Source organism: Peromyscus eremicus, chromosome 3, assembly GCF_949786415.1.
Source record: "Peromyscus eremicus chromosome 3, PerEre_H2_v1, whole genome shotgun sequence".
Lineage (NCBI taxonomy): Eukaryota > Metazoa > Chordata > Mammalia > Rodentia > Cricetidae > Peromyscus > Peromyscus eremicus.
In genome coordinates, this window is record NC_081418.1 from 134,963,126 (window position 1) to 134,989,119 (window position 25,994).

At 44.8% G+C, this 25,994-nt stretch overlaps 1 protein-coding gene across 6 annotated transcripts; it reads right to left on the minus strand.

Moving 5' to 3' along the window:
* Positions 1–378: 378 nt before the first annotated feature.
* On the minus strand, positions 379–8,165 carry Cops7a (COP9 signalosome subunit 7A). 6 transcript variants are annotated; one of them, XM_059258580.1, is made up of 8 exons: positions 8,034–8,165; positions 7,385–7,589; positions 4,871–4,946; positions 4,599–4,687; positions 3,466–3,668; positions 2,000–2,105; positions 1,689–1,840; positions 379–635 (listed from the first exon to the last, which is right to left on the minus strand). In XM_059258580.1, exons 2-8 carry the CDS (start codon positions 7,544–7,546, stop codon positions 587–589), a joined length of 837 nt encoding a protein of 278 aa, XP_059114563.1. In that variant the 5' UTR covers positions 7,547–7,589; positions 8,034–8,165; the 3' UTR covers positions 379–586. The 6 variants fall into 6 exon arrangements, with proteins under 6 accessions (XP_059114563.1, XP_059114564.1, XP_059114565.1 ...); XM_059258581.1 differs by having other exon boundaries at positions 8,010–8,157; XM_059258582.1 differs by lacking the exon at positions 8,034–8,165 and adding an exon at positions 7,923–8,000.
* Between the last annotated feature and the right edge of the window lie 17,829 nt (positions 8,166–25,994).

Below are 25,994 nucleotides of genomic sequence, written 5' to 3' on the forward strand. Positions count from 1 at the left end.
CCAGCATTCTGGAGGCTGAGGCAGGTGGATCTCTGAGTCTAGGCCACCCTGCTCAACAGAGGGAGTTCCAGGACAGCCAGGGCCTGTGAGAGAGGCCCTGTCAAAAAAAAGCAAGTTGTCCTCAATTCCCAGCTAGCGAACAGCACGGGCCCAGTCGAGTAGACCCACCAGGCCCTCAAAGACAGCACTTCACATTTGAGTGAGGGTCCAAATGCCCACCTTCAACTGTGTTCCCCACTTCTAGGAAGCAAGCAGCGCTCTAGGACGATCTCCTGCCATACTTCTTGGGAAACTCTAATGTGGACAAAAGGGCCAAAGACCAACAAAGCTAATAGTTTTATGTGTTTTCAATGTGAAAATTCAAGTTCACTACCCTTGTCATTCTGTGAGGTCAAAGAAACAGACTGCACTGCAGGTCCTGAGCACAGGGACAGTGACGGTCAGTCTGCATGTGCACTCTTAGGACACGGTGGTGCTCAGTAGGTGCCCGTTACTTCTGAACATGGGCTGAGGTATGGAGCAACTTGTCCAGGGTCTAGGCCTCCTGGCTGCTAGCCAAGAGTCTGCCAACAGTATGTGGTTCTTTTCACTTTCCAGCACTTGGCTTTAGAGTGGACTGGGGATTAATCTTCTCCCTGTTAACAGACATCAAAGACAGAAGAGACCCAGTTCCTGGCATTTTTGTACACAGATTTCTCATAGATTTATTTCTGTGTCATGTTATATATAGACCTATTCATATATACCTTTCTTTAAATATACAATCTATATTCCCTTCCCCACCAAAATCACAAGAAGAGATCTAAATCCTTCCAGGATTTCCATTGGGTCTCCTAAGATGATTAGCTAACAAAGAAACATTTCTTAACATCTCAAAAATAGCTGTTCTCAGGCTCTGGGCCCACTGAAGCAGCAGTGTTCCCAGGCCAAGAAGACGAGAAAGGACAAGAAACAACTGTAGTGTGATGAGATTCTGGGATCAAAGTGTCCAGCGACTCCCAGAATGGCAGACTGGCTCCAGAACTCTAAGGCTGGGATGAAGGTGGAGGACACCCTTCCCCATGGCTTTTCAGATGCAGCCCAATAGGCACGGGGAGGGAGGAGGAACTGCAGATTAGGCATGCAGGGGTAGGCGTGGTAGAGAACACCTGTGGGTGGTGACGAGCCAGCACCCTCCAGAGGACTGCCAACCTGCTCAAGGACATGGGTAATGGGCAGAAACGGAGCCGAGTGAAGAAGGATGAACGCAAGCGTGGCAGGAAGAGGCAATGGAACACATAACAAGTACCAACAGAACGTGACCGGTACTGGCCTTCTCCCTACAGAGGGTGTGGCTTATGCCTGGGGGTGGAGGAGATGAAAAGTCATGAGCTAGGATTATCAGCTGGCCAGGGGCACAGGAAGGCTCTCTGAGGACTCCTAAGGGGTAGGCAGGTAGGCAGCTGGGACCCCACATTCCCAGGGAAGAAACAAGTCCTTTCAGTTCGACTTGGACCAAATCTTGGCGCTCCCTCGGAGTCTGGCAAGGGGAAGAGAGAGAGAGGGGATGCAAGGGGTCTCCTAATTCCTGGAGGTCACCCCCATTCCCGACCCCATGCAAATGACTAAAGCAGCTGGAGCAGCCAGGCTGACGTCCCTGAGGTAAAAGTGGGGTACCCAGACACAAGCGGCTCCCCGCACGGGCTCACCCCTTGCCCTTTGAGGCTTTCTTGCTGGGCTGGCGCTGGGTGGTGCCAGGAGCTGGGTCTCTCAGCTCTGTCAGGGGTTGCTCAGGATCCTGAGAAGTGGCTGCAGCAGCTGCTGCCGTTGTGACTTTAATGGTTTTCTTAAGGTTGGCAACCTATCAGGAGGAAAGGAATGGAGGATAGCAAAGAAGGTTCCAGAACCTGACAGGTCCCGATTATTTTATCAGTTTGCCTCAGCCACATCCCAGCCCCTGTGCACAGGCCAGGAGCCCAGGCTGGGGAGCTGCAGTTGACCCTGTTCCCTGCCTGCTCACCTCACTCTCGATCTGCTGCTTCAGGCCCAGCTGCTGCTCCTTGTGCTGGTTGGCACGGCTGACTTGCTCCTCGATGCCGGAGAGCACCACCTCACAGCCGACGCACCTGTGGGAGTCAGGGCAGGAGCAAAGTGTCAGCAGAAGAGGGCTGCGATCACAGACTCCATAAAAACAAACAAACTCAAGGGGCCGGAGAGATGGCTCAGTGGTTAAGAGCACTGGGTGCTCTTACAGAGGACCAAGATTCAATTTCCAGCACCCACTTGGTGGCTCACAACTGCATACAACTCCAGTTCCAGGGGATCTGGTGCCCTCTTCTGACCTCCACAGACACCAGGCACACACATGGCAAACAGATATACATGCAGGCAAAACATTCATACACAGAAAAGTAAAAATATTAAAAACCAAAAACCAAACCAAAACAAAACAGAAACAGAACAAAACAAAAAAAAAAACCCCAACAACTCAAAAGCAAGCCTGCAAGCTAGACTCAAACCCCTTGTCTAAGCTGGGTGCCCTCATCAGGGCACCTGGGAACCAGCTACAACAGTATTCTCATCAGCAAAAACCCTGGAATAGGATCCGAAAGGGAAAAGGAAGTAGTAGAGTGATACAGACACCGTGGGTGGGGCTGGGGGTTGTTGGAGAAACGGCTCAGTGGTGGAGAACACCTATTGCTCTTGCAGAGAACCGGAGTTTGATTCCCAGCACCTACACCAGGAGGCTCCCAACCACCAGCTCCAGGGGGATCTGACACCTCTGGCCGCTGAGCACCTGCACTCACCTGCATACCCATCCCCCCCCAACTACAAATAATAAATAAAAAACTACAAATAAAGTAAATGAAAACAGCAACAAAAAGATGAGAGTGGAAACCACACAGCACTCGGGAGGCAGAGTCAGGCAGATCTCTGTGAGTTCAAGGCCAGCCTGGTCTACAGAGTAAGTTCCAGGAAAGGCACAAAGCTACACAGAGAAACCCTGTCTCGAAAAAACCAAAAGAAAACAAAACCAAAAACAAAACCCCGGAGTGCCAGGCATGGTGGTGCACAATAGTGCAGCCTGTAATCTCAATACTGGGAAGCAGAGGCAGAAGGATTTTGAGTTCAAGGGCAGCCTGGAATACATAGTGAGATCACACTAAAGTTAGACGGGGATACAAAGAAGGAAAGGGAAGAGAGACCCATGACCCATGGTGTTATGCGCCATTGTTCTAAATTCACCCTATGAGAGTGACAAGTTTCCCATTAAGAACCCTCAAGTGCACCACCCCCATTACCTTCCCCAATTACTTCAACAATCCTGCTTCTTCGCACCCAGTGTCCCCTTGAAGCCTGCTCCCTCGGAAGCCTCTGGAGGAAAGTACTGGTCTTTTTCTCTCCTCCAGGGCTAACCCTCCACAGCTCAGTCCCTGCTTTCTCCTGGTTGTATAAGGGAGAGGTCAAGGCCTGACAGGTTCTCACCACTCCTGCAGGGTTCGGGCAATGGCACTGAGGTCCTGGCGCTGGATGTCCCGCCCAATGCTGTAGTCAACCTCTAGCCGCTGATTGCGCTGGTCCAGAGAGCCACGAAGGACATCCGCATAGACAGCCTCAATCACGAGGTCTTCCAGCTGGCGCACATTCCGCAGGGCAAGGGCCTCCAGCAACACTGCATACGGGATACACTGGGTCCAGGGGTCAGACCAGGGTTTGGAGGGTTCAAAAGCAGAGAAGGACTTCCCATAATCTCATTCCCTTTTCCCACTACCAAATTCTGCATGCCCTCCACTCTTATTCCTAAACCATCTCCTAGAAAATACTTGACACAGGCTCTCATTCTATAGCCCAGGCTGGCTTGGAACTCACTACGTAGTTCAGGCTAGACTTGATCTCATACTAATCCTTCTGCATCAGCCTCCCAAGTGCTGGGGTTACATGAGACATGACACCAGACTCAAAAAAGACACTCTTAAAACACATGACAGATGCTCACCTCCCACAGCACAGCAAAAGAAATGGCATCTTCCTGGTGCCCTTTCTTTAGTAGTAGCTAAGGCTATTGTATTACATCAGCTTGACATCAGAAGATTATGGGAAGGGTCTGGAGTTACTCTGTTTAACACTTAAGACTTAGCCAAGTTACAAGCTGGCACCACCTCTGAGGCATCCACAACCACGAGCTGGATTCCAGCAAAAATCACCAGGACTCAATTCTAGTTAACAACTGGGAGACTGAAGGCTAGGGACACATGACGCAATGTGACAAAAAGCTGCTCCCACAAGGACACAGACACCTCTGAGGTACACATATGTCTCATTTTAGCAAACAAGTCTGGTGCTTCACAGGAGAAGAACCCCAAAGCTGAGGCTTTGTTGGCCTGGAATTCTGTATGGTGAATGAAACATGATGGGTGTCCTAGTGGCTATTTTGACACCAGACACAAGAGATGGTAACTTAGAACTTCGGGTCAAACTGAGAGACTATCGGCCCGCATGACTGCAGTAATGTTGTTCCAGTTCGGACGAGGAGACAGAGGGAGGGCAGTCAATGGCTCTCCAGGTGCAGACAGACTCCCAGGAACAAACAATAGGTAGGTGGCAGGACTGTCACTTACCTTGACTTTGGCAGCCAGAGTGACAACTGACAGATGTCGAAGCTTATTCTTCTGAGCCTCGGTGAGTGGGGGGAGATTTCTGGCTTCAGCTAGGGAAAGGGACAGAAGCCCGGGAGTCTTATTTTTAGCAGTTTCTTATATGTTTTCTGCACCAATTAGGCTGCCCAGGTTCATTTATGGCACCTAAGTAGGGCATCCCAGGAATTTCTTCCAACTCTCTCCAGAAACCACCCTTCTGGCTCCACAGCTCCACAGCTCCAGCCCCTATTTACCTAAGTAGTCAGCATAGGTCCCATAGGCAAACACTGTGAGCAGCCTGAAGGTGGAGGCAAAGTCGCTTTCTGCCAACTGCATAAGAACATAAGGGAGGTGACAGGAAGGAACTACTGAACCAACTTTCTGACCCCATCCCTCCCAACAGTACCTATCCTGGTCCACCAAGAGGCTTTCTCTACATCTCCCAACGTACAGTTTCTCTAAGGGCTCACTTCTACCTTTAGCCCTTTGTTATACTATGCATTGAATCCCTACTCTAAATCAGGGGTGAAACATTTAGTGTTCAAGCCGGGCGGTGGTGGCACACGCCGTTTATCCCAGCACTTGGGAGGCAGATCCAGGCGGATCTTTGTGAGTTCCAGGCCAGCCTGGTCTATAAATTGAGTTCCAGGACAGCCAGGGCTACACAGAGAAACCCTGTCTCGAAAAAAAACCAAACAAACCAAAAAACCCATACACATTCAGTGTTCAGAGTATCAGACACACACACACACACACACACACACACACACACATTAGACATTGTAAATATGTAATTTTGGCCCTCAGAGGGCATAGAATTTATGGCCTCTGTTTCAGATTGTCCTCAGTGAGGTGGTTTTATATCATCCACTAGTATTTCATATCACCACTCACTCATCCTGGCATGTCATCCCTGCAGATTCTCACCTAACAATATCTTCTAACAAGGCTATAGACCTAGCATCCGCTAGCCTACAAGGATGCAGCAGAACTGCGGCCTTTGAAGTAAACTCTTGCCAAATAACTGGCTTATACATTTTATCCATTTATCTGATCTCTTTAACTGAATACAAGCTTGAAGGGCAAACCTATGTCTTGTACTTTGCAGAATACTAAATACTGTCAGGCAATTGGGAAATGTTTCTTCTACTTGTCTTAAGGATATACTCTAGTTCACTGTAGATAAATCAGGAATAAAAGATAGCCAGTTTTCTATGAACGGCAACCCAAAATACATTGTACCCTCTGATTCAACCACAGGCATTCTAAAACGTGGCTCAGTTTAGACACACACCACTCTCAGGACACAGGCTGGTGCCACAGTATTGGCAATCCATTTGCTCTATACTTCAAGCTCTTGACTCAGCCATTTCTGTGAATGGTTCTTTATTCTGTTCATAGCAGTTTACCACTGTCTTTGGAAAGAAGGCACTGTCTTCATTATCTACCTTAAATGAATTAGTATATGCAACATTTGGACACTTGGGGAGCTAACATAGCATAATATGCTCATTCTTTTCATTTTTAGGAGACTTTAGACTTTCCCACAATTTTACTTCTGTAATTGTGAGGGGCAGTACTTTTTAGTTTTTTGTTTGTTTGTTTGTTTTCTTTTTTTTTTGCAGTTCTGAGAATTCAACCTAGAGAAAGCCTTGTATACTATAGACAAGGGCTCTTTCACTGAGCTACATCTCTACTCCTTTTTGAGATGGAGTCTAAGTTGCCCAGGCTGGCCTAAAATTTGTGATCCCCCCTGCCTTAGCATCCCATGTTCTGAAATGGAACTCAAAGCCCCATGAATGCTAGGCAAGTATTCTATCAACTGAGTTATGTTCTAGGTTCTCATAACCATTTTTAAGAGAAAACTGAGCCTTTTAATAAGGTTTCTCTGATCAAGGTGACATGATTTTTTTTTTTCACCAAGACAGGATTTCTCTGTGTAGCCCTGGTTGTCCTGAAACTCTGTAGACCAGGCTGGCCTTGAACTCAGAGCTCCACCTCACTCTGACTCCTGAGTGCTGGGATTAAAGGTGTACCCCTCCTACCCGGCTGATGACAAGATTAGTAAGAGGGATCACACTGGTGGACAAGCTGGAACTTACAAGTAATATTCTGAATGGCATGCTCTTTTGCTTAAAAATTAAAAATCGAGCTGGGTGGTGGTGGTGGTGGTGGCGGCGGCGGCGGCGGCGGCGGCGGCGGCGGCGGCGGAGGTGGCACACATCTTTAATCTCAGCACTCAGGGGCAGAGGCAAGTAAATCTCTCTGAGTTTAAGGTCATCCTGGTCTAAAAAGCGAGTTCCAGGACAGCCAGAGCTATTACACAAAGAAACAGTCTTGGGGAAAAAAAAAAAAAAAAAAAATCCCTGCTTGTTTAGGCAGCACATATACAAAGAAGACCAGCATGGTCCCTGAGCAAAAATGACATAAATTCGTGAAGAATTCCACATTTTTAAATAAGAAAAAGTTAAAATTCTGCACAAGGCATAGGCAGGAGGACTAGTCCAAGGCCAAGCCAGATGAAGACGACTACTACTAGTCTTCACAGTGAATCCTGTCTGAAAAAGTGTGTGTGTACAGGGAGTGAGCACTAAGTTTACAGACCCCCTTATCTCCAAAGAGAAAATGAAGACCTTTATTTGATTTGACTGTTAATTATCACTGCCCTGTTCACCAGAGTAGTCAGGGGCTAAAAATGAGCCCAGGCACTCTTACAGGAAACTTTCGGCCCCAAGGTTCTCTGTGGACTACCCAGGCAAGCAACCTACCTCTCTAACATTGGGCATATCCAGCAGTTCCCCAAACACGTAGACACCAGGGGCCTCCAGCACCTGATGGATGAGTGTGGCCAGCGCGGCCCCCTTAGCCGACTTGGCAAGGAGCAGGAACTGCTCCTGGTTCTGGCCCGTCACCTTCACCTCGGCACTCATGGCTGCACCGAGGTGCGGGGCTCTGGTCTCGAGCTGTCTGGAGCTGCAAGGGAAGAGGAACGTGAAGCTAAAAGGTCCCCGGACACTGTCCTGTCAAGGGCAGGGGACTGCACTCGAGAGGCACTAACGCCACTTCTGCAGTGAGAAACCAGGTCACCAGTTCCTTAAAGTCCGCCACATCCTGGCTGCCACGCCCACCCTCTCCCCCAGCGCGGGGCCTAGCCCCAGGCCCCACCACGTGCACCCCATTGAGCTCTACTACAGAAGAGGTGGCGAGGGACGCGGTGGCACATGGTGTCCACCCCAACGACGACGCTCCCGGCGCCCCCAGCTCCGAACTCCTGTCCTGCACGCGCCCGCAACCACGTGACCTCACCTCCACGCTCCTGACTCGTGGCTCCACCCCCCTCCCTTAAAGACGCACTCCGGGGACAGCAGGTCCGCGCCCAAGGCCCGGTCGTACCCTGGGACCGAGTGCGGTCGCTACCTGGAAGCCTCGTCTTCCAGCGCACGGGGCGGGGCGGGGCGGCCGCTCCGTCACCTCCGGCAGCTGCTCCCAGCCTTTCCTGCCGCCTCCCGCAGGGTCGCTCTAGCCACCCGCTTCTATGGCCAGCTTCCGGCCGTACTTCCGCTCTCGGGAGGCGGGTTCCGGGCGGCTCTGGGCCTGCTTCCGTTTTCCCGCGGCTGGAAACTAGAGAGCTTCCGCTCTGTTGATAAAGGCCTTTCGGTGCAAGAGCGAGCGGTGGGTGCGGCGTGCCGAGGAATCCCCAGCTCGGGGAAGATCCGGGGTCGCCGGGTAGTCCGGGAGCGGCGGGAGGGAGAGGAGGAGCAGAGGGCGGCGGCTCAGCGTTGCTACGGCGACTTGAGCTTCAGTGGCAGGCGCGAAGACGCAGAACGGAAAAAATGGGGAGAGAGGGGGAGAGAGGAAGGCAAAGTGACCGAGTTAGCGGTGGGAGACATAGTTTGGGTAGTTCAACCACTCATGTTTCTACGGAGAAAAGTTTTAAAACGTATAGGAGCCGGGAGTGGCGGCACATGGCTCCTCTCCTTGCATTTGCAAGGTAGAGGCAGGAGGATCAGGAGTTCAAAACCAGCTTCAGCTACACAGCAAGTCCCAGGCCAGTCTGGGCTATTTGAGAACCTGTCTCAAAAGGAAACAAAACAAAACCCCAAATGGTAAAGGGAGCGGGGAATGTATTGGTCAGACTTTTAAGGTTTTCTTCCGTTAAATTTTCAGAGCTGTACCGCATGACCAGACTTTTGGCCATGGTTACCACACGTGATCGTTATGTTTTGAGTACTTGAATCTCAGTTGACAGGAGAAAATTGTAAGTGGAACGAAGGCATTTGAGGAAATTTAAAGAGTAAAGGATTTAGCTGGGCACTTGTAATCCCAGCATTCAGGAGGCTGAGGCAGGAGGATTGCTTTGCATTCGAAGCTAGCCTGTGCTACAGTGTGAGAGACCCTGTTTAAAAAATCTTTAAATCGCCGGGCGGTGGTGGCGCACGCCTTTAATCCCAGCACTCGGGAGGCAGAGCCAGGCGGATCTCTGTGAGTTCGAGGCCAGCCTGGGCTACCAAGTGAGTCCCAGGAAAGGTGCAAAGCTACACAGAGAAACCCTGTCTCGAAAAACCAAAAAAAAAAAAAAAAAAAAAAGCGCATAGGAAGAGAGACAGGCCTAGGCCTAGAGATGTGAGCTTCCTAAGTAACCTGTGAGAGGAAGACACACAGCACCCAAGTGCATGCTTATCTGGTTCTGTCACCTCCCTAAAGAAAGCCAGGCATAGTGGGATATGCTTTAATCTAGCACTTGGGAGGCTCAGACAGGAATATCTTAGGTTCAAAGGTAGTCTGGGCTACATGGGTTCCAGGCCAGTGTGAGATATACTGAGCTGAGAGAGAGAGAGAAAAGGATTAGGAAAGAGGGCAACAAGGAAGGAGAAATCTGAGACTAGTATTGATTCGCCATAAACCACCTGGCCTACTTGGCTTTCTATTGCCATAAAACGCTGTCCAAAAACAACTTGAGGAGGAAAGAGTTTATTTGGCTTCCATGTCCTGATCACAGTCCATCTTGAAGGGAAGTCAGGGTAGGATCTTAGTGGAGGACGTGAGGAATGCTGCTTATTGACTTGAGCTCCAGGGCTCACATTCAACACCCTTCTTACACCTTCCAGGACTGCTTGCCCGATGGTGGTGTCACCCACAATGGGCAGGGCCCTGCCACATAAATCATTAATCAGGAAAATAACCCCAGGGCTAGAGAGGTGACTCAGCATTTAAGAACACTTGTTGCCCTTGCAGAGGACCTAGGTTTGATTCCCAGCACCTACGGTCGTCTTTAACTCTAGTTTCAGGGACTTGAATGGGCTCTGAGGCACCAGGCATGCATGTGGTGCACATACATACGTGCAGGAAAAAGAAACATATAAAGTCAGTTGGTCTTTTGTTTGTTTGTTTCCCAGACAGTTGTTTGTTTCTCTGTGTAGCCCTGGCTCTGCAGACCAGGCTGGTCTCAAACTTACAGAAACCTGCCTGCCTCTGCCTCCCAAGTGCTGGGATTAAAGGGAAGTAAGTAATTTTTTTAAAAGAACTCCACAGATTCATCTACAGACAATGTAATGGGGCTTTTTTTTTTTTTTTTTTTTTTTTTTTTTGGAGACAGAGTCTCACTATATAGCTCTGGCTATCCTGGAACTCACTAATGTAGAGTGGGCTATCCTCTAACTCACAGAGCTCCACCTGCCTCTACCTCCCTAGTGCTGGGGTTCAAGTTGTGTAACACTACACCTGGGTTTTGCAAAGTTTTTAAACAACGATTGTGATAGCTGTAGACAGAAACTGTAAGATGAACTAGAGACTACTTCAAGTGTTCAGGTGAACGATGAAGCTGATGAGGGCCAAGCAGAAGCGGTAGAAATGAGTAAGTAGTTGGACTCTGAATTTAAAGGTCCAGTGAACATTATTTGCAAGTGGATTTGATGCAAGGTATGAAAGGAAAAGTGTAAGTGATACCACAGGGGCTGGAGAGATGGTGTTGTGCCCGGGTCACAAGACCCCCAAGCAAGACCACCACAGAGCCATTATCCGATGCAAGCACACAGAGGTTTTTAATTAACAAAACAAGCAAGCTTGGTCCATGCCCAACATCAGACACAGCAGGTGGAGGAGGACGGCCCCAAGCACTCACTTTAAGGGGTTTATATAGGAAAAGTTTACATGCAGCTTGGGATTGGACGAGGGGGCTAGGGGTGAGGCAGTTCTTTGAAGTTACTGGCTGAACTATAAGCATGAGGTTACTGATGGCTAACAGGATTCAGGGTATCTACAGAGACATAAATTTTTACTCCCTATGTCCTGCTTTTGTTGAACCCAGGATATATACATTCAGATTTATTGTTCCAGTCCTACTCTCCTCTAAGGTCAACTTCCCCATCATATAGTGAACATATATATAATGAACATATAGTCCATTACTCCCTATATCTTGTTCTGCCAAGTCCAGGATACATAGATTTATTGTCCCAGCCTTAAGCTCAATTTCTGATCACTTCTAAAACTGCTGGTCAGCAAATTCCTTTGGAGGAGGGGAGGGGGAAGCGTCTCTCAAGATGGCTACTGATTTTTCCCTTTCAATGGCTAAGTGGTTAAGAGCACTTGGTGTTCTTGCAGAGTTCCTGGATTCTGTTCCCAACACCCACATGATGGCTTAGCTGTAACTCCAGAGGGTTTTGATGCCCTCATTTGGCTTCCACAGGCACCTCACGCACATGATGTACATACATACATGCAGACAAAATACTCATACACGTACAATTTTTAATTTTTTTCAAGACAGGGTTTTTCTGTGTAGCCTTGGCTGTCCTGGAACTTGCTCAGCAGACCAGGATGGCCTCCCAACTCACAAAAATTTTTTAAAAAAATCCTTTTTTGTTGTTTTTTTCAAGACAGGGTTTCCCTGTGTAACAGCCCTGGCTATCCAGGAACTCAGTTGGTAGACCAGGCTGGCCTAAATCTCATAGATCAGTTTGCCTCTGCCTCCAAGTGCTGGGATTAAAAGCATGCACCACCACACTTGAAATCTTAAAAGGAAAATGACATTACAGCCAGGAATTACACTTATAATCCCAAGAGTTGGGAGGCTGAAATAGGATTACAAGTTCAAGGCCAGCTTGGGCTACATATAATAAGACCTTTTCTCAAGAAAAAAAAATCCAAAATAATAACATAAAGGCAAGTTGTACAACACTTTTATTTTTTTTATTTTTTTTTAAAGATTTATTTATTTATTATGTATACAGTGTTCTGCCTGCACATGTCCCTGCGGCCAGAAGAGGGCACCAGATCGAGAGGGCACCAGATCTCATTACAAGTGGTTGTGAGGCACAATATAGTTGCTGGGAATTGAACTCAAGACCTCTGGAAGAGCAGTCGATGCTCTTAACCACTGAGCCATCTCTCCAGCCCACAACACTTTTAAATTGTACATCATGGACTGGAGAGGTGACCAGGCTAACGATTAAAAAGAATGCAGAGTGCTGTGGGATGTATGGCAAATGTGTTGCTAATTAATCAATAAAACACTGATTGGCCGTTGGCTAGGCAGGAAGTATAGGCGGGGCAAGGAGGAGAATAAAGCTGGGAAGTGGAAGGCTGAGTCAGAGGGACACTGCCAGCCACCACGATGAGGAACAGCTTGTGAAGATGCCGGTAAGCCACGAGCCATGTGGCAAGGTATAGATTAAAGGAAATGGATTAATTTAAGCTATAAGAACAGTTAGCAAGAAGCCTGCCACAGCCATACAGTTTGAAAGCAACATAAGTCTCTGTGTTTACTTGGTCGGGTCTGAGAGGCTGTGGGACTGGCAGGTGAAAGAGATATATCCTGACTGTGGGCCAGGCAGGAAAACTTAAGCTACAGCAGAGTATTTAAATTTTCTAAAAAAATTTTCCAAAAGGCCGGGTGGTGGTGCGCGGCAGTGGTGGCCCACACCTTTAATCCCAGCACTCGGAGGCAGAGCCAGGCGGATCTCTGTGAGTTCGAGGCCAGCCTGGGCTATTGAGTGAGTTCTAGGAAAGGCTCCAAAGCTACACAGAGAAACCCTGTCTCAAAAAACCACACACACACAGATACCTGTGAGCCACCATGTGGTTGCTGGGACTTGAACTCAGGACCTCTGGAAGAACAGCCAGTGCTTCTAACCTCTGAGCCATATCTCCAGCCTAAATGTTGGCCTTTTAAGACACTCCATTTGGAAATTTGTCTTTTTCCTGGCGCATAATGGCCTGCTAGGCAAAGAACTGCCCTTACCTTGACTGCTCACAGTGTGAACACTGTCCTTTCTGGACGAGCAGGACACAAGGAAAAGCAACTACTGAACTTTGCCAAGACAGGGTAAGATGGTCTCTCAAAATTCCTTCTTCTGAAAATGGTCTGTCAGATAGTGTAGGCCTGTAGCCAAATTGGATGCCCCAACAATGCTGAGAAACTAGGTGACTGTCCAGGCTGCCAGCTGTCTGTCTATTCTTGAAATGTTTCCAAAAGTTGCTTGTGTGCATTTCCTGTTTTCTCAGGTATTTTTATATTCCTCCTCAGGTCTTTGATGGGGCTGAAGACTAACAGTTACAGTTACAGTCTTCCTATATCTTAGCTAGAACATACTAAGTACTAAATTCAGATTCTTCAGGATAGGACAGCTTTTGGAATAATCTCTCTAACATACCATTTACCTATGTTCTGGACATCTCTGGATTTGAGTATGTGTCTCTTGTTTGATGTTGTTCTTGTTGGCTGTAGTTCCATTTTGCTTAGGTTATTATCCATTATTTCTCCTGGACAATATTTAATAATCATTCCTATTGTACATAGTTTTGTATTAGGTTAGAACCTTCTTATTTAGACAAAAGGGGGAGATGTAGTGGCTGTGTGAGCCATGCCCTAAAGCATCGTTCCTAGTGAGGTAGCAGGTAGCTGTTACATCTGCCTATGACCTTGAGGTACATGGCCCTGGGGCGTGGCTGCTGGGGGACCCTTCAGACCTGGGATGTATGCTCTGTCTTCGCTGCCTCGTGGTTTTGGATGCTGAGATCTTGAACCAGGCAGATCAGCATGGGACATAGCTCAACTTTCCCGTACCCTACAATAAACCTCCCGTGGTTGTGAGCTAACCCCCAAATAAATTCCTTTGCTCATTAAATAGACTCTGTGGATTAATGGGATTAAAGAAATAATGTATATCTTACTGATTCTGAGAACTAGATATATATGAAGAAAGATAAAATTGAATCCTTACTTCAAGTCATATACAAAAATCTATTCCCAGTACACTACAGAGTACATATAAAAGGCTTTAGGAGATAATTTAGAAGAATATATCCAGAATTCAAGACAGAAGTATTTACTTATTTTTGCTTTTTGAGACAGGTTATCTCTGTCTGTAGTCCTGCCTGGCCTGGAATTCTCTAGACCTCTTCTGCTTCTGGATTATAGTCTGGAATATAAAACAGGTGAGGAGTATTTAATCCTCATTCTAACTAAGGTGAGGAGATTGATACATTTGGGGACATTTGTTTATCAAAAGACAAGCCACCAGATGGGATAAGGGTCAGTTAGTAGAGTACTTGCCTAATATTTACAAAGCACTGGGATCGATCCCGGGCACCACATAAATCCAGTTTGGTGGTACAAGCCTGTAATCCTAACCTTCAGGAGACTGAGGTGGGAGGATCATCTTGGATACCTAGTGTTTGAGGCCAGCTGGACTATGTGAGACCCTAGCTAAGAAAGACCACCAGTGTGAAGAAGAACCTGGGGCTAGGGAGATGCTCAGGGAGTAGAGTGCTTTTCCACACAAGCATGTGTTGACTATCAATTCCCGGTACCCATGTAAAACATGCTGGGCACAGTAGCATCCACTTGTAATCCCAGTTCTGGAGATACGGAGACAGGAGTTCACTGGCAGTTCGGGCTAGCAGAACTGGCAAGCCTCAGCCCAGTGAGAGACCCCTTCTCCAAACAAGGTGGATAGCTGGAGCCCCAGGTCCAATCCCAGTACTATAAAGCAAGAGAAAAGATAATGCTTCAATATGCTTATCCTTATTTAAAAGATGTGTCCAGGATGCAGGAAGAACCACACAGGAACAAGAAAAACAAAGCTGGAAGCCTTAACAATAAAGTCATAAATGTGAACTAGAGGTTTGAACCAACACTTCACAAAAGAAATCTGCAAGGTCAACAAACAGAAGAAAACTTCCTCAATTTCATTCATAATGATGGAAATGCAAATTATAGCCACAATAAGTAGCATTGTCCACACCAGAGCTGCTAAAATTAAAGCCTGAAAATACCAAATGTTGCCTGGGATGTAGAACAAAGAAACTCCTACACGGATAATGAGAATACTAGCGCTTAAACACTTTGTTTTTAAACAGAACTGTCCCAGATTGCCCTCGAACTTAGCTGTTTCCTGACTCAGTGTTGGAGTACAGGACTATAGTACCATGTCTGGGTACTTAAATCACTTTAGAAAAAGTTTAGCATTATAATTATTAATAAAGTGAGATAATTTAACGCCCACGCATATAGAAAATACATGTCATTATTACATTATCTCCAAAATTGAACAAACTATATTAAGGAATACATACCCATTCATAGAAACTATTAAGAAAAAAAAAAAAGGGCTGAAGATAGCACTCAGAGTTCTTCGCTAGCATGCACACACCCCTGGCTTGAGACACAGCATGGTATAAACTTGGTGTGGTAGCCTGTGCCTTCTGAGCTACACAGGCGATTTGGGCTATGTGAGACCCTGTCTTAAAAAAAAAAAAAAAAAAAGGAAGATGGTGGTGATATCGCCTTTAATCCCAGCACTTGGGAGACAGAGGCAGGTGGATCTCTGTGAGTTTGAGGCTAGCCTGGTCTACAGAATGAGTTCCAGGACAACCAGAGCTATATAGTAAGACTCTGTCTAGAAAACAAAAAACAAACAAACAAAAAAACCCGAAAAGAACAAGGGACTAACTTTTATAAAATCATTATACTCCCTCCCGCTGGTGAGGAATGAATAATATGATTGAGCAGGACACACTGTCTTTTGAAGTACATACAAACCTACTTTTATATGGTGATTACACAGTGTGGATGCTGTTACTCGGTTTATAACTACTCCCTCTGTAAGTACTCATATTTTGTGTTTTGCTACCTTTACATTTCTGTCTCTTACATTTTAAAATAAGAAAGGATTGAAAAGCATTTGATTCAGGGCTGCAAAGGAAGCTTGCAGCTGAGAACAGAGATTGCTCTTGCAGAGGACCAGAGTTTGGTTCCTGTATCCACTTCAGCTGCCTCACAACTGCCAGTTCCAAGGGGTCTGATGCCCTCTTCTGACTTCTGCAGGTGCCTGCATGCCTGTGGCACACATCAAGTCATGCGGGTACACACATAAACACATAAATTAAAAAGTAAACATAAATCTTGAAAAAAAAGAGAGGCCGGGCGGTGGTGGCGCACGCCTTTAATCCCAGCACTTGGGAGGCAGAGCCAGGCGGATCTCTGTGAGTTCAAGGCCAGCCTGGGCTACCAAGTGAGTTCCAGGAAAGGCGCAAAGCTACACAGAGAAACCCTGTCTCGAAAAACCAAAAAAAAAAAAAAAAAAAAAAAGAGATAGACTAAAAAAAACCTACCACATTGAATTAAACACCCCTACATGACAGAAGTTCTAGCAAACTAGAAGAGTCTTCCTTAATTTGTAGTAAACGTTATATTCATTGTTCATTTTTTTATACATCTTTTTTAATATGCATTAGTGTTTTGCAGTGGGTGCCAGATCACCTGGAACTAGAATTACAGACAGTTGTGAGCTGGGAATTGAACCCGGGTCTTCTGGAAGAGCAGTCAGAGCTCTTAACCACCAAGCCATCTCTCCAGCCTGTTTATTTTGTTTTTTGAGGTCTTTTTGTTTCTTGTGGTCTGGACTGGCCTTTTTTTGTTTGTTTGTTTTTTTGAAACATAAGTGCTCACAAATGTGTGGGTATACATAAATATAAATATAATTAAATTGTGAAAAACAAGAAGGCCTAAATAAATGGAAAGATAGCCCAAATCCATATCAGGAAATTTCAATATCAAAAAGAAGTGGTTATGGGTAGTGGTGGGTGGAGGTGGTGCATGCTTTTAATCCCGGCATTTAGGAGGCAGAGGCAGTTGAATCTCTGTGAGATTGAGGCCAGCCTGGTCTACAGAACAAGTTCCAGGACAGCCAAGGCTACACAGAGAAACCCTGTCTCAAAAATAAACAAGCAAATAAATAAGTAGAAGTGGTTAGGGCCTGGGAACATTGCCCAGTTAGTAGAGTGCTGGCTTAGCATAGTGCAGCCCTGGGATATCCCCAGCATTGACTAGAACCTAGCATGTATCCAATGCCAGTAATCCCAGCACTCAGGAGTTGAGAAGGAGGATCAGAAGTTCAAGGTCATCCTCAGCTACTTAGTGAATTCTTGAATATTTGAGACCCCTTCCCAAAAAGAAGCACTGGGACTGGGGGATGGCTCAGTTGGTAAAGTGTTGGTCATGCAAATGTGAGGACCTGAGCGGGGTTCTCTATCACCCAGGTGAAATAGCCTAGCAAGGAGGTCCACACTTGTAATCACATGCTGGGGAGGCAGAGGCACTATTCCTGGGCCTTGCTGGCCAGCTAGTGTAGCCCAATCAGTGAGTTCCAGATTCAGTGAGAAATCTAGTCTTCAAAAACTAAGATGGCTGGGTATGGTGGTGGCACACGCCTTTAATTCCAGTGCTGGCCGGGGAGGGCAGAGACTGGAGGATCTCTGTGAGTTCAAGGCCAGCCTGGTCTACATAGTGAGTTCCAGGACAGCTGCTAAGGTGCTAGGGCTACATAGAGAAACCCTGTCTTAAAAAAAAAAAGTGGGAGGAGAGAACTGCCTCCCCAAAATGTCTTTCACACATGCACTGTGGCACACACACATGTACATTCTCTCTCTCTCTCTCTCTCTCTCTCTCTCTCTCTCTCTCTCTCTCTCTCTCTGTCACACACACACACACACACACACACACACACACACACACACACGATGGATGCATGGATGCATGGATGCATGGATGGAATGAATCTTAAAAGATAAAGAGGAACTCAAGGTTACATTCAGCCATTTACCTGTTGAGGCCAGCATGGGATACATGATCTTGCCCTAAAGCAGAGGGCTGGTGAATTAATAAAGTAGCCAACAGAAGGACAAATAGATTGTGATAATATTTGGTGGAAGAATGTGAATTCCAGGCTGGGTGATGGTGGCACATGCTTTTAATCCCAGCACTTGGGAGGCAGAGGCAGGCAGATTTCTGAGTTTGAGGCCAGTCCACAGAGCTAGGACAGCCAGGACAGCCAGGACAGCCAGGGCTACACAAAGCCCTGTCTCGAAACAACAACAAAAACAAAAAGAATATGAACTCCAGCTTCACAAAATAATATGAAAATATGAGTGGATCTTTAAAATCTTTTTTTTTGTTTATTTTAGATTTATTTATTATGTATACAGTATTCTGTCTGCAGGCCAGAAGAGGGCGCCAGATCTCATTACAGATGAGCCACCATATGGTTGTGGGAATTGAACTCAGGACCTCAGGAAGAGCAGTCGGTGCTCTTAACCTCTGAGCCATCTCTCCAGCTCCTAAAATCTTATATTGACTGAACATTCTGGAAGACCACATAAGTTGTTACATTTATGGAGTTTGCTTGACAATAAGTAAAACTAGACAGTATGTTTACGTTTATATCCATTTGCGGAAAAGCTGTAAGATGAGTATGGTGGTGTCTGCCTGTAATCCCAGGCCTTGGGAAGTGGAGGCAGGATGACCACGAGTTCAAGCAGCGAATTAGAGATCTTCTGGGCTGCAGAAGATCCTAACTCAACAAGAAAGCAAGGCCTATTTATATCTAACATTTATAATAGTATTGTTTATTGACTATTTTTTCTTTTTTGGTGTTTTGAGACAAGGTCTCTATGTAGTCCTGGCTGTCTTTGAGCTCTCTGAGTAGCCCAGGCTGGCCTCGAACTCACAGAGATCCGCCTGCCTCTGCCTCCTGAGTGCTGGGACTAAAGGCGTGGACACCAGTCATGTATTGACTTTTATATGTGTATAATTTCAAGAACATATGGCCTTTCTTTTTTCTTTTTTTCCTGCTTACTGTAGTGGGGGAAGTAACCCTTTAATTCACTCCAAGTTTTATCTAGGAACATCAGCCTAATTGGCTTCTTGTGGGATGGCTTCTTTTTTTTTAAATTATTTATTTTATGGGGATGGATGTTTTGCCTGCATGTATTTCTTCTGTGCACTACCTGGGTGCATGTGCCCACAAAGGTCAGAAGAGGGTATCAGATCCCTCAGGGCTGGAGTTATAGACAGTCGTAAACCATCATGTGGGTTCTGGGAATTGAACCTTGGTCCTCTGGAAGAGCGGCCAGTGCTCTTAATTGCCAAGCTGTCCTCCAGCAACGCCCCCCTCACCCCCTTTTTAGCTCTTTTGAGACAGGGATGGCTCATTATGTAGGGATGGCTATTTTTAAATCTGATTTCTCTTCATTGTAGAGTTTTCTCTTTCTTTTTTTCCGAGATAAGACCTTTCTGTGTAGCTCTGGCCTGGAACTATGTAGACCAGGCTTGCTTAGAACTCACAGGGTGGTGGTGGCACATGTCTTTAATCCCAGCACTTGGGAGGCAGAGCCAGGCGGATCTCTGTGAGCTGGAGCCCAGCCTGGTCTACAGAGCGAGATCCATACGATGCTTCATATATAGATAAAAGCATGGTGTTACATGCTTTTAGTCCCAGCACTTGGGAAACAGAAGCAGGTAGATCTCTGTGAGTTGGAGACCAGTCTGGTCTACTGGATTCCAGAGGGCAGCTACACTCACTTTTGCACATACCCCCCAACACACACATATACACATATTTAAAAATAGAACAATTTTTTTATTTCCAAGCTTTCTTTTCTTTATTGAATGTTTGTCACCATTTGCCATTGATTTTCAGTGCAGGCTGGCTGCTTCCCGCTTTGTGCAGGAATATCTCTACGGCAGTGGTTCTTAGCCTTCCTTATGCTGAGACCCCTCAATACAGTTCTTCATGTTGTGGAGACCACTCAACCATAGAATTATCTCATTGTTACTTCATAACTGTAATTTTACTACCATTACGTATTGTAATATAAATATTTTTGGAGGTAGAGGTTTGACAAAGGGGCTGCGACCCACAGGTTGAGAACCACTGCTCTATGGTAACCTGTGTCTTGGCCAAGTGGAGAGGACACTGTTAGTCCTGAAAAAGGCTCCATAGTTCTTCCTGTTTGTGCTTCTCAGACCTGAGATCATGGTCTCATCTCTTCTCTGCTGAGCACATTTCTGTTTCTTTCCAACTTTGATTTTCTGTGTCCTGATCACTGTTAGTGGAAGAAGACTGGAAAAAAAAAAAAAAAAAAACCTAGTTTCTTAGGCTGTTTCATATAAGACAGCTGGTTTCACAAAATACTATTTAGCTCCTTTTGACTAGACCAAACACAAACCTTATAAAAATAGAACAATTTTTTTAAGACCTTCAAATATATGGCATATAAGAATTATACAGAAACGCATACATACTTGTAGCAGTTAAAGTCCTAGGACCAGATGGTGGCATGGCGGTTGCCTGGGACAAGCAGGACTGGGGAGGGGGTTATTGTTTGATGGGAACAGGATTTCCGTTTTACAGAATGAAGATAAGCTGTATACCTATAATGCTAGCACTCAAGAAATGGAGTCAGGAAGAGCAAGAGTTCAAGACAGCTGGGTGGTGTTGGCACACACCTTTAATCCCAGCACTAGGGAGGCAGATGCAGGGGGATCTCTGTGAGTTCAAAGCCAGCCTGGTCTACAAATCAAGTTTTAGGACAGCCAGGGCTTACACAGAGAAACCCTGTCTCAAAGAAAAAAAAAACCCCAAAAAAACAACCAACCAACAAACAAACAAATAAATAGAGTTCCAGTTTAGGTTGGAGAGTTGGATCAGCTGTTAAGAGCACTTGCAGAGGATGCAGGCTTGGTTCCCATAACCTAAATAGTGGCTCTCCACCCTCTGTAACTCCCATCCCAGGGAATCCTGTGACCTCTTCTGGCTTCTGCAGGGACTAGGCACATGTGATGATTATACACACATTCAGGCAAAACTCATACAATATAATAAATACATCTTTTTGTTTTGTTTTGTTTTTTGTGCAGGGTTTCTCTGTGTAGCTTTGGAGCCTGTCCTAGAACTCACTCTATAGACCAAGCTGACCTCGAACTCACAGAGATCCACCTGCCTCTGCCTCCCAAGTGTTGAGATTAAAGGCATGGGCCACCACTGCCTGCTCCATATATATAATTAATAATAATAAGACAAATCTATTTTTAAAGAGGAAAGGTTTAAGAAGGGGTAAGTAGATAGTTGGACAGAAAGACTAGATGAAGCCAAAAGACAGAGATGGAAATAATACTCGAAAGCTACCAGAAAAAAAATTATATTTAGAACCTGGAAACTAAACGATCTGGGGAATGACCATTGACATAAGATAGAGCAAGACATCTGATGTGAGATGAGGAACCAACAATCAGACCTAGGAGTAGAGGTAGGAACAACCAGAATAGTAGAGTGTCAAAAATATATGATAGAGAAAGTCTTTCTAGGGGACTGGAGAGATGGCTCAGAGGTTAAGAGCACTGGCCGCTCTTCCAGAGGGCCTGGATCAATTCCCAGAACCCAGATGATCGCTCACAGCTGTCTGTAACTATAGTTCCAGGGGATTTGATGCCCTCTTCTGGCCTTGGAGGATACTGCACAGATGTAGTACACTTAAATGTGGGTAAAACATACACATAAAAATTAATAATAAGTATATCTTTTTCATAAAGAGCAATTACAAATTTATACTGGAGCCTACCAAATGGCTCATCAGGTAAAAGCCTGATGACCTTAGTTAGACCTCTGGGATCCACATAGTTAAAAGGGAGACCCCACTCCCAGAAGTTGTCCTATAACTTCCACACAAGGTCTGTGACATAAGCACCACCCTCAACACATGAATGTCTAAAAATTTTTCAAGAGCATTTATATGTTAGTGCTAAGCAAGAATACTTGCTTAGCTTGTGTGAGGCTGCTGGGTTTATCCTCAGAACAGAGAAAGGGGGAAAGGGAGAGAGAGAAAGAGAAGTTTTTTATTGCTATTTTTGAATCTGTGTTTTGTTTTGGTTTTTAGATTTATTTTTATATGTGTATGAGTATCTTTCCTGAGTATATGTATGTGCACCATGTATGTGCCTGGTGTCAGAAGAGGTCTGAAGAGGGTGTCAGATCATCTAGAATTGGAGTTACAGATGGTAGTGAACTTCCATGTGGGTGCTGGGAATCTAACTAAGGTCTTCTGGAAGAGCAGCAAGTGCTCCTGATCACTAACCCATCTTTCCAGCCTCAGAGATATCTTTTTGTGTGTTTGTTTTTTGTGTTTTGAGATAGGGTGTCACTTTGTAGCTCTGGCTGGCCTGGAACTCACTAGGTAGAGTAGGCTGGCCCTGAACTCACAGAGATCTACCTGTCTGTGCCTCCTGGGTGTGGGAAGCCAAGGAAGAACTGAGTGGATGTGTCAAGAGGAGAGGTAAAGGCTCAGAGGGGCTGCAAAGCCTTACTGTGGTGTAGACAGACTTTTCTTTTGGCCGCCAGCTAACAAAAAACAACAGGAAAACTTATTCATTATGAAAGCCCAGGCTGTAAGGTTGTCCCACTAGCTCTTATAACTTAAATTAACCCATTTCTATTCATTATGCGCAGCCACGTGACCCATGGCTTTTACCTCTCCTCCTGCATGTCTTGCTGTTCTCTTCATCCAGCTGGTGACTCCCCCTTTCTTCTTCCCAGACCCCTCTCTGTCCAGAAGTCCCTGCTATACCTCCTCCCTAGTTGGCCAGTTATCTTTTTATTAAACCATTCACAGCGACACATCTTCACACAGAGCAAAGGAATATTCCACAATATTTCCACATTTTTGTCTAAATAAAAAAGAAAGGTTTTAACTCTAACACAGTAAAACTATATACAATAAAAACAATTATCAGGTAAGAATTACATTTATAGTGTCCAGTTCATTGGTATTTGGCAAGTTTAGAGAAAATACTCCATTATCTATTCATCATAGTCCAAAGTTTGTATTACCATCCTAAAATATCTTTTTAGACCTTAAAAGATCTTTTTGGATAAACAACTTAAATTTTTATGTTTCTCAACCTTAAAACCTTCATATCTCCTATGCAAGTTTCTTTTTTGATTTTGGTAACAAGGAAAACTATAACTATCTCGTCTTCAATAGACTCAAGAAGATAAAATATGGGGCTGGAGAGATGGCTCAAAGATTAAGAGCACTGACTGTTCTTCCAGAGGACCTGGGTTCAATTCCCAGCACCCACATGGCAGCTAACAGCTGTCTATAACTCCAAGATCAGACAAATATGCAGGCAAAATACCAATGCACATAAAATAAAAATAAATAAATTAGAAGAGAAGAAGATAAAATATGACTTGAGTAAACAGGAAGTGCAGAGAAAGCAACTTCCAAAACTATAGAAATGACAGAGACATCCGGCTGCCTGGACACTCACCCAGGGTTCCTCTGTAACATTGGAGCATCCATCTTTGTCCTACAGGCCTAGAATATCTGACAGACTTTTTTGTGAAGCAGGAATTTTGAAGGACTGTTCTAATTTATCTTGGCAAAGTTTGGCAGACACTTTCCTTTGTGTCCTGCTTGCCAGTTTGGACAGCATACTGTCAGCAGTTGAGGCAAGGGCAGTTTCTTTGCCCAATGGCTAGCTTTTGCCACAAAGAAGGCAAACTCCATACGGAGGTTCTTCAATGCCCATTATCCCTTCTGGAAGTAAATTTGTGTTGCCAGGAGCAGACGTGTCTCACTGTCATGAAAAGCCTTGTTATTAAACAGCAAAATGCCATATTCTGTAGGTCTCTGAAGTGTTTGAAGAGCACCTGTCTAAAATACACTTCTGCATGACCTTGAAAACATACCTATCATGACTATAAATTTGTTTGTTATAGATGACTATTAATCTGTATTTCTTTATTATCCTAAATAGCTTTCAAGGACTAAAACTTTACATTTTTAAATGAGCTGTATAGATACAATATCTTAAATGAGAATAAAAACATATATATATATATATATATAGTATAACAAAAATAACCTTAAGTTTGTATCAATATACAAAAATCCATACCAGTGTAAAATATTTGAGACTAGTGTTTGTTCAAAAGTAGACTTGACAATCTACCCCTTTATCCCATTATTTTTGTACTATATCCTCCCTTTTCCCTTTGTTCAGCTTTTTTCCCAACCATGACCAACAACAATTTGTAACCAACCTCCCTAAACAATGACAAGCATCCATAACTCATCAAATGACCAAAAATCACCCACCACATCTCTTGGGAATGTGAGCATCATGTTCTCTAGACTGCATTCTGTTATCTGGGGGCAGTGACATCTTTAGGGGACCATGAGAAAGTTGGGATAATGGTCAAGTCCAGAAAAATTAGCCATAACATTTGTTGTCCAGGCTCTGTGCAACAGGAAAGGGTAAGGGTTTTCTCTGGTCCTGTGAGGCTGGACCACCTCAGCCAGCAGCCTTGAAGCTGTTCTGGATGCAGAACTCTGAGGAAACTGCAACAGAGGCACTCTGAGAGGCTGGATCACTGGGGCCACCCGTTTTCATTGGTGTCTTGTCCACTTTCTCTGAAAACACACCAACTTTCAAAGGTAACTTACATATCTACATTAACACAAGTATGGACTCTGCGTTGTACACAAGCCAGTAAAATGTGGTGGTATTTTACTTGTACTGAAATGTGATTTTAATTGTATGTTAATAAATAAAGTTGCCTGGGGGTCAGAGTTTTAGAGCCATAGCAAGTGCGTGGCGGTGGTGGCGTACGCCTTTAAGGACCTGGAGGGCTGTACATACAGGCAGTGACAAGGCAGTCACGTGTTTAGTTTACAACCAATGAGAAGGCAGAACAGTTAGACTATATAAAGACATACACACAGAAAGAGGCCCTTTTCGGAGAGCTCTCTTGGCTGAAGCAGGATCGCTGAAGCAGGAAGGGTAAGGCTCTTAGTTCTGACCTCTTGGCTTTCTTCTCTGAATCGGCTCTGTGTTTCTTATTTAATAAGACGGTTGGTTACATCTACAGTAAAAGATGATTTTTTTGTTTGTTTTATTCTTGATATCACCTGTCTTGTAGTTTTTCTAGGTTTATTTCTTTATGGCTGTAGCCAGGATTTTCAGAGGTCTCCCCGATAATAAAATCAACCTTGAATGAATCCACAGCCTTTTGTTTTCTGTGGAAAGGAAAGCATAACCTCTTCCACAACGCAACATGTTTTTTGACTTCCATTTTGAAATTAAGACATTTTAAAATTATATAGATTGGTTTAATTTAGCAGTTTCCACAATCCAATATCTCTCAGCAGCTACTGTTTGTTCACTCATCAGCAATCAAAAAATTTAAAGTCAATACAATACCACACAGGATCCAGACTCAGTGTATTTTTATCTTTACATGGCTTATCCTTTTAAAATTATTTTATTTTCTCTCTTTTTTAAAAAGATTTATTTATTATGTATGCAGTGTTCTGCCTGTGTGCCAGATCTCATTACAGATGGTTGTGAGCCACTATGTGGTTGCTGGGAATTGAACTCAGGACCTCTGGATTAGCAGCCAGTGCTCTTAACCTCTGAGCCATCTCTCTAGCCCCTTATTTTCTCTCTAAAGACTTTATTTTGTTATTTATAATTTTTTTCTATGACTGTTTATACCTATTTTCTTTTCTTTTTTTAAGCTTATGCACATTTTTTAAACACACTGTAACCTGTTAGAGTTTTTTCTTTTTTAATCTGGACCTGTTTTTAACTGAGCATCTGCAATGTTCTCTGATCTTGTGAGACAAATCTTAGACTGTTATGTCAGCCACCAGTGGGGCTCATCTTAGTGCATGGAACTGGTGGCTGGTTCCAGCCCACAGGCAGTTTTTGTAAGCCAAGCCAACCCAAGAGACCTTGGTCACCAGGAAGCTGCATTTGACTGTGTGTTTTGAATATTTTTGTTAGCTTTTTCAGGCCTTATGTGGATATACATGCCCCAACATTGGGTGCCACGTGTAGTTGTATTTTTATTTGGGCCACCAGCTTACAAAAAAAACGACCTAGAGACTTATTATTAATTATGAAAGCTGGCCTTAGCTTAGGCTTGTTTCTAACTAGCTCTATTTATTTATTTATTTATTTATTTATTTATTTATTTATTTATTTATTTATTTTTGGTTTTTCAAGACAGGGTTTCTCTGTATAGCTTTGGA

Bases quoted from the DNA above. Each gene is read 5' to 3' on its own strand.
- Cops7a (XM_059258576.1), bottom strand. The intron at 3,669-4,598 runs GTAAGTGACAGT...CCCTGGACCCAG, and splicing joins CTCTGGCTGCCAAAGTCAAG to TGTATCCCGTATGCAGTGTT. The intron at 2,106-3,465 runs GTGAGAACCTGT...TGACTCCCACAG, and splicing joins GCCCGAACCCTGCAGGAGTG to GTGCGTCGGCTGTGAGGTGG.